Genomic DNA, 9,192 nt, shown 5'->3' with positions numbered 1-9,192 from the left:
TCATTTTCTTGAGAAGAATACAATTTTTTTTGCCCTGCCCATGAAGGCTCGCCTGACTTGCTGATTCCTCAAGCTGTAAATAAAAGGGTTCAGCATGGGGGCCACTGAGGTGTTTAGCACAGCAACTCCCTTGCTCAGAGACACTCTGTCTTTTGCTGATGGATTAATATACATGAAAATGCAGCTGCCATAGGAGATGGAGATGACGATCATGTGGGAAGAACAGGTGGAAAAGGCCTTTGTCCTCTGACTAGCAGAAGGAATCCTCAAAATCGTTCTGATGATATATATGTAGGACAGAATTATTAATGCCAAAGTGAACAGTAGAGTAAGCACAGCACAGGAAAAACCCACTATCTCTAGGAATTTTGTGTCTGAACAAGAAAGGTGTAGTAAGGGGAAATAATCACAGGTAAAATGGTCTATAACATTGGACCTACAGTAATCAAGCTGTATGAACAGCATAAGTAATGGGAATATGATTAAGAATGACATTAGCCATGAAGCAAAGACAAGGAGTATGCAGACTCTGTGACTCATGATGGTCATGTAATGGAGAGGTTTGCAGATGGCAATGTAACGGTCATAAGACATGGCGGCCAGAAGGTAAAATTCAGTGACTCCCAAGAGAATGAGCAAAAAAAACTGAGTCATACAATCATTAAAGGAAATGGTTTTATCTCCTGTAATCATAGTGCCCAGGAACTTGGGTATGCTGACAGTTGTGAATGAAACCTCTAATAAGGAGAAGTTTCTGAGGAAGAAATACATGGGGGTCTGGAGGTGGGAATCCAGCAGGGTAAGGGTGATAATGGTCAGGTTGCCGGTGATGCTGAGCATGTAGGTGACGAGCAGAGAGACAAAGATCACCACCTGAAGCTGTGGGTCATCTGACAATCCCAGGAGGATAAACTCTGTTATTTCTGTGTGGTTTCTCATACTTTTCTTCTCTTGTATAATCTAGAGGGAAAAGCACAAATAGAAGGATTAGAGGATTATTCATGGATACTGCTGGAATGTCTCTGGAAGTAAACGTATCATACCACATTGATTTAATTTATGAGATCTTTAAGACAATAAAAGTAGGTAACACGTTTTAAAGTACATTTTTGCCATATGGCACACTCTGTATTTTCCACATAATGTTTCTTCTTAAAATCTTTATTTTACAGATTGGAAACTGAATCTAAAACAGTTATTAAAAATCTTATCTGAGTCATATACCCTAAATGAGAAAACAGGGATTTTAACCCAGTTTTTTCTGAATGTTTGATAACGGGAATAGAAATCCTGCCTGTTGACACAGAAATACTTCTCTCAAGGGTTGCCTTCTTATTGGGAAACTCCTTGTCCTTTTTCCAACCACAATAAAAGTGTCTCATTTCCTCATTCCTCTCACCAAATTTCCTGTATTATTACTTACCTGTAAAATACAGAAAGACAAATGTGTCAGGAAAAATGTCCTTCAAATGGGGAGGTCTCCAAAATTTGAAAGTCATTGATGTTAAATCTTTAACAGTGTGACAAATTTCTGTTTTCATTCTGGCTCACATTCTCCTTTCAACCACCTACTCCTCATCTCAAGCCACAGATAATGAATTCATTGCCATAATGTTAATGTCCTCAGATTCTACAGTGTACAGAATACGGAAAAGGCAGAGCAGAAATTTAGTAGATTGGACTTACATATTTCACGGGCTAAGGAAGCAAAATTGTATGAGTATCTAAAATAAACATGATCTTCTACAGAACTTTTTTCCTTCAAAATTTCTTCCATCTAAACCTTGTAGTGTATTCTCTCTGTATATGTCTTCTGCTTTCTATCGCGTATAGTATTTTTATATTTTCCTTTCTATGAACGTTAGCCTTTACTTGTAGAAGCTTTATTTTGTCAATACCTGGGAGTAATCAAGGAGATAGCACATGAAATCCCTTTATTTTCTCTTCCTGAATTATAATCATCATCATCATCATCAATGCATTTTAGAGAGAAGCTAAAAGTTCCCTCAATGAATTGAACTGGTCCATTATCATATCCCTTACTCTGGGCATTCTCATTAAATAGTTAGGTTTTCAGTTCAGTGTCCTGAGAGAAGTTTTGCAATAGAATTTTTAGTTTAAAGATGTCAGATTGTTGATTTGTAGTATATAATGCATCATAATACTGTGAAATTTTTTGTTTTTTTCTCTTACATCTTTGAGCTGTCTTCTCACTCACTTCCCCTGTGTAGCCAAAAATATTGCTGTTGATTAGAAGGTACATTTGAGGTAAGATGGATAGTGCTAATGCTATTGGGAAAGTATGTGAGGTTCACAAGAAATGAGTATTTCTTAGGGACTGGAGAAAACAGGCTGAAGAGCACTTACTTGAGGAAAAAGACATCACAATGACATATTTTGTAAACAAACTTATGGCAATTCAAGTGTGTAATAGATATTTCAGTTAGGTCATTGTTCTTGAGGTGCCTGGGTGGCTCGATTAGGGTCTGGTCTTGATCTCACAGTTCATGAGTTTGAGCACCACAGCAGCTCTGTGCTGTCAGCAGAGCCTGCTTCAGATCTACCCTCTTCTCTCTGCCCCTCACCTGCTCACACACTCTCTCTCAAAATTAAACATTAAAGAAACTTTAAAAAAATAAAGGTCATTGTTCTTGATTAACAATCCTCTATAATTAATAGCTGTATAGATCCTTTGATCTCTCAACCATTTCTGTGATGTTTTTGGTGGAGTAATGAAAAATTTATCCAAGAATCTAAAACATCATTTTAGGCTTTCCTTCCTAACCACTCATCCATATTTCTTCTTCCCTGTCACATGTAACTTATGATCACAAATTTAGTATGCTCCCTGCCCCTTTTGTTTCAATGAATTTTAACCCATCCTGGGTATCTTTGTTGAACTATGTTGGGTGGCTCATGAAAGTGAAAATTAACCTATTTAATGAACAAATACTTGCTGTTGTGCTAAATGAAATAACTGATGCATGTGAATAAAATAATAAGCACCAACTAAATATTTTATTTAAATAAATGACTTTTAGGACACCTCTGCCATTTCATATGAATTTTAAGGATGGCTCTGTTGAGAAGAGAATAGTGTCTTCCTATGTCCAACTTAAAATGCAACAATTTAAAAAGACCTATTAAGGTATAAGAGCTTGCGTTTCCTTGTTTTGTTTTAATAATTAGGAGAGATGGTTAGAGTCTCCCTAAATTCCACACTTTAGTTGGAAACTAACTGTATCATTCTGCATTCTCTATGTGTGCTGAAATCTCTCAAGTTAAAACTCCCAAAAAAGGTGTGAATGCGTATATCCTCAAGGCAATTTGTACGCACAACATTACTACGCAGTTTTCCAATTCTCTGTGTCTCTCTCACTTGACAATCTTTTTCTTGGTTTTAGGTCTGTATGTTAGGCCAGTTTGTCAAAGTAGAGAGCAAAATGCTGGTTTAATCTGATATCTTGAGTAATTGGTTTACACCAAGTACTATTTTTTTTCTGGAATGATTCATTCCATTTTTGACGTATGTTTGGTGACATCTAATGTCATGTAAGAACTTCATGGTGACTGAATGCAAAAAATCTCATAAGATGAACCAATTTAGATTCTTTTTCAGATTATTATTTTAGTAATGCCTTAGAGTATTCCTAAAGTTTGTTCAGAATGCAGTTTACCTGAGTCCTCTGAAAAAAAGATATGACCTTGCTTTTTTATTCTAATAGAAAGGGGATATTTAAATCCCAAGTCAGATCAGAGCACCAGCCAATATGAATAGGAATAATGAAGGAAAACAGTAATCATCTAAATCACTTCTAAATCTGTAGGTTTTCATAGGTAGGTGTTCTACTTAAACCCTGATTATCTCAGTCTGTTAATCAGGTAACTATATCTGTAGATCATTTTCAATTTAAAAGGGAAAGGGCTTCTTATAAAACAAAGGCATCAGAATTTAATATTAATTTATAATGCATGGTATTATTGGGGCAACCTGTGGGCTTTGCACTCAAAGAGAAATTAAGTAGTTTAAAGTTAAAAATGCAACTTAGCTACATTATAGTATAGTATTGTAACTTTGGACAAGTTACTTAATCTCTCTGAGTTTTAGATTTTTTTTTAACTTTTAAAATGAGAATAATATATTGTGGAAATAGAGCTAATTTAAATACAAAGTAAAATTGTACAAAAATTTTATAGCATGTACTCCCAGACAGCAGTTACTAATATCCTTATTATTCCTAAAAATAAAATCAATGATCACACTTGAGGAATAGAGCCCCAGTGCAAAATAACAAAAACCGTTTTTGTAGTCCCTCATGTGAGAGACTGCTAACGCTGTATGTTCTTACCTCATTTACTAATTTTTATAATCCTGTGTTGGTTAAAAGAAACTGACAATGAGAGAGGTTAAATAACATAAACAAGGTCAGACAGCTACTAAATGATAGAATTGAGCATGGGCTACCTAGTTTTCAACACCTATATTCAGTGGGGGAGACCAAACTCAGAGAAAATAATTCTGAAAATTAATAAAGGAATAAATTATGAGAAATAGGAAATGTAACATGCTCATTTTCATAATCCTTGATGCATTCGGAAAGAAATAGCAACCCCCAATTTTTCTATATGATCTGATGAAAAGTTGAGTTAAGAATGAATGAATCAGGGGTGCTGGGTGGCTCAGTCGGTTGAGCAACCGACTTTGGCTCAGGTAATGATTCTGTGTCTCCCTCTCTCTCTGCTCCTCCCCCACTCATGCTCTGTCTCTCTCTGTCTCAAAAATAAATAAACATTAAAAAAAATTAAAAAAAAAATGAATGAATCGGTGCTAAGAAAAGGAAATTTTTCATTGGCTTCAACTTTACAGCCTTACCTCTACTTGTCATACAAACGTTCTGCATCAGCTGGTTGAAATGATAAAAATCCACATTGACAACTATTTCAGTTTTAGGTTAGGAGATTCAATATTCCTAAAAATCACTCTTAATACATTTGGAATTACTTTATTTCTATAGTTTATATTCTATTACTCATTTTCCATTGTAATTATGGGAGCAAAAATAGTGAAGACAAGCTAGGTTTGGAGTTGCTTTGGCCTTTCTGGACAAAGATTCTATATGGACTTTCACCTGCATAGGTACATGTTTTATCTACCATAAATACCTATCTCTCATGGCTATTACTCCAGTGAATCAAATGTGCCAACAAGGGCTTAGAGAAAAGTACACTAAGGGATTATAAAAATGTTATCAACATTTGCACCAATATTGGAACAGCAAACTTTTGTGATAATACCCAAAGAGTTACAAAGGGCATGTGAAGTAAGCCAGAAACGGATGGAATATTTTGCACATTATCTAAGTGAGAAAATAACTTAGTTGCAAAGCTTTTGGGAGAGGTCTCCTGAATTTCCTAAATCAGAATTTCTTTGACAAATTGAGGCCCCCACTTCTTTTCTTGGTGAGTTAAATACTGGGACAACTTAATTTTACATGAAAACATTACATTTTTATCATACACTAAAATGTCTCCATTAAAGTGACTCTCCAAGCTAGTAGTATCACATAAATTGTTCAGAAATGCTGAATGCAGAGCAATACAAAGAGTGGGATAGAGTTCAGTGCTTAGTGGATTCCCATCGAAAGGCGTGAAAAAATATGGATTAAATACTCATTGAACTCTTCAACATTTTCCAAGAATCATTCTCGCAAAATAGAAATGGTGCTAATTCTTGAGAAGGATCTACTATCCAGAAATCCTTTTCCATTTGAAAGATGTGCTGGGTTTAACCCTGTAATTAATGAAAGCATAATATCTGGAAACGTGTCATGATTTTACAATTCAGATTCCTTTTTGTCCATTTTAGAAACAGCAAAAAAAGAAGCTTGTTGACTCATGCACTATTTGTTTTCATTCAACAAATATCTTTCCAGGACCTGCTATCTTTAAATAGTATACAAAACACTGGGAATAAAATGGAATCAAAATAGATACGAGTCCCACTGTCCTATAATAACCAAAATCAAGGGTAAACCGATGAGAGAAAATGTTGTGAAAGATATAAAGTAACCTGTTTCTCAGTTCAGAACTTTTTCTACTACACCAAGCCAGTTTTTATTCAGCAAACTTACTCCATTATACTAGGTAATATGCCCTATTGACCTCATTATATCTGAGTCATTTTTCTAACATGAATTTATACAAAAGTCCACTTTCAACATGTTCTAAGCTTTCTGTTGAATCACATGTTCATCAAAAGTTTCCCCTGAATAGTGATTCTTTGCTTGTTAAACACTCTAATTTATCCTCATTCAACCATCGTATCTAATAAAATTATATTTGGAGGTCAAAGTAATTTGGGGCTGATGATCTAATTGTTCATATCACGACTAATAGCATAACCAGCATATCTATTAAAAAAGCTATTTTAACAGATTTCTTTAATTTCTACTCAAGTTTTCAAGTATACAAAACTTTGTTACATTAGGGCTCAAAATTTTCAAAAACATATTTTTTGATTGATATATAAGTGCTTGTGCTATACAAGAACACCAATGGGAGGCAGTTTACCAGAAAGATTTTTAAAATGGCATCCTAGGTCCAAGAGAGAGAGGTTCAAATGCAAGGTATGATATTTATTCATGTTGCAATCTTGGAAAATTGTTAAAGGCCTTTCTTCATTTATAAAATAGGATTAACAATGAATCTGCAAGTTTTTAGAGAATTAAATAAAACATTATGTGGAGCCTTCTGTTTCTGTAAGGAGTGGATTGATATGCCCTGATACTCAAGAAACGAACATATGGAAATATGAGATTAAATGGAAAAACATGTGCTTGAAGACAGAGGACACCTTCAGTGTCCAGTTCTGCAAGTAAGGAGTTGCAAATCACCACTCAAGTCTAACAATAAGGAAAAAAGATGAACAGATTGAAAAATCCACTCTCTTTGTATCCTTAGGGAAGGCAAATCACTGTCCTTAAGATTGGAAATCATATAAATACAAGAAGTGAAGGTTTAAGGGAACAGAGACTTGGGAGCCAAAACTACCACAAGGTCCAGTGCCAGCACAGGAAAACCGGAAGTAAACTGATAATTTGTGGAGGTTCAGGGAGGAAACACAGAGTTAAAAGCTCTGGGGGGACCAAGATATATGAGGCCCCATCCCATTTTTGAGATATGCTTCCAGGAGCTCAACCAGGTTCAGATAGTGAATGTCAGAAAAAAATCACCTCATGCTTCTGTCAGGGGCAAGAGAAAAGGAACCATTTTGAAATGCATCAGAGCACTGTGTTGTTGTTGAGAGAGCCTGCCCTCACAGAAATCTTAGATGGCCAGAGACAAACCTGCTGGAACACTATCAGAGCTTAACTGACCCAGGGAGAGAAATACCCAACTCCAGTCCCTCTAGCCTTCCACGTAGGACAAGGGAAATAACCAACTCTAGCCCACTCTAAGTTTCCTGTCTGACTGAACTGGGGAGAAAGAACTGAGAAACCCTTATGAAGTTCACAGTCCAGAGGCCTAGGCTCACTAAGAGACTGAGACCTAATCATAGGACTGTGGAATCCTTCCCCTCCCCCGATGCCTGACTCTCACAGCCCCTAAAGGCTATTTGCTCCAGTTCTTTTTACCCAGTGCATCATGTCTGGTTGTCAAGAAAACAGTACAGAGTTAAAAAAGGAAAAAAAAAAAAAAGTTTTGAAGAGGCAGAGAATGATTCAGAACCAGACATGACAGAGGTGTTAGAATGATTAGACTGGAAATTTAAACCAACTATGATTAATATCATAAGGGCTCTCCTGGATAAAGCAGATGGAATGCAAGAATAGAAAGGTAGCATATGCAGAGAATGAAAAATCCAACAAAACAAAAGAAAACAAAAAAAAATCCCTGAAGGAATAAAGAATTCCTTGGACAAACAGAAACTTAAGTGTATGTTTTGTCAGTGTTCCAAGCTTGAAGGAAATGTTAAAAGAAATGCTTTAAAGAGAAGGAAAATAATATAATTCACCAAGTCAGATTTCCATAAAGTAAGGAAGAGTGTCGCAAAAGGAATAAGTGAAGGTAAAATAAAAACATTTGTTTGTTAACTCAGGGATCCTGACATACTCTAGGTGACTATGGGCTGCTGAGAACAAAAAGGATCTGGATGGCCTGCCGTTGCTTCCAGGACCCGAGTTACCCCAGACAGAAACAGAGCTCAGAAAGAAATTACAAGCTCCATGAAAAGCAAAAAATGAGTAAAATCTAACTAGGAATATCCATGTGAAATTCTGAGAATGCACATCCTTAGAAAAGGCTTGAGAGGCCCCCAGAATCTCTAGGGGGACTGAATGGTGACGGTCTTGCTCTGCACAAATCTGGTTTTACAAGACTGTGAGAGATGGTTGTGTTTTCAAATGTGTACATAACAATAAAAAGGTAGTAGGAACGTGAAGACACAGAGAAAAATGGTCCAATCAAACAAATGAAATCTTCATTAGCCAACCCTGGAGAAATATATGCACTACTGACAAATTATGCTCAATGAACTAGGAAAGTGGCATGTGTTTTAGTTTTATCATATTTATTTTGAATTTTTAACAAATATATATATATATATATATATATATATATATATATATATATTTAAATAACACAGAACATGGAAATTCTATAAATAGTACTCAATATCATGATCAATATTTTCCTTGATAATATGCACTAAATTTCACAAAATATAAAGCTCTACATTTAAAGTGTAATTCACTACTCCATATTACTTCTAAGGACTGAATGTAACATACAATATATAGGAAGTGTATATTTTTAAATGTTAAGAAATTACCAATGAATATCTTGAAAACACAAAAGAAATCACACACTGATTTTGAAACTCTACATTCAAAGTATGATAGGCTGTTATATGTATTTTTTAGGGATTTTTTATTAATAGAATTAAAACTGTTTTTCACATTCTGTTATAGGGTATGTCTTAAAGAAATCCATACCCAAAAATTTTGTAGGAGAAATAAAGTTTACCATATTTTAAAAGAAGTGAATAAACCATGCATTGGGGAAATCTGGGTGTGGAAGTGGAAATGGACTGGAAAAACATTAAGTTAACTGTAAAGTGGCATATAAGAGACTATGGGAACAAGCATACGGATATAGACATTTAGGAATTTTAAGATTTTACCTACTTACTCT

General features: G+C 35.2%; 1 protein-coding gene across 1 annotated transcript; it reads right to left on the bottom strand.

Moving 5' to 3' along the window:
- LOC144616803 (olfactory receptor 6C1-like) lies at window positions 1–939 on the bottom strand. The gene has a single exon (XM_078449171.2). The coding sequence runs from the start codon at window positions 937–939 to the stop codon at window positions 1–3; it is 939 nt and encodes a 312-aa protein (XP_078305297.2).
- Window positions 940–9,192: the final 8,253 nt, after the last annotated feature.

This window comes from Panthera onca, chromosome B4 (assembly GCF_046562875.1).
Source record: "Panthera onca isolate mPanOnc1 chromosome B4, mPanOnc1 haplotype 2, whole genome shotgun sequence".
NCBI classification, from domain to species: Eukaryota; Metazoa; Chordata; class Mammalia; order Carnivora; family Felidae; genus Panthera; species Panthera onca.
Note: the sequence above shows the minus strand (reverse complement) of the source record. Positions and strands in the feature narration are given on the sequence as shown.

What these genes read in the sequence shown, in the direction of transcription:
- LOC144616803 (XM_078449171.2), bottom strand. Translation starts at nt 939, where the DNA reads ATGAGAAACCACACAGAAATAACAGAGTTTATCCTCCTGGGATTGTCA.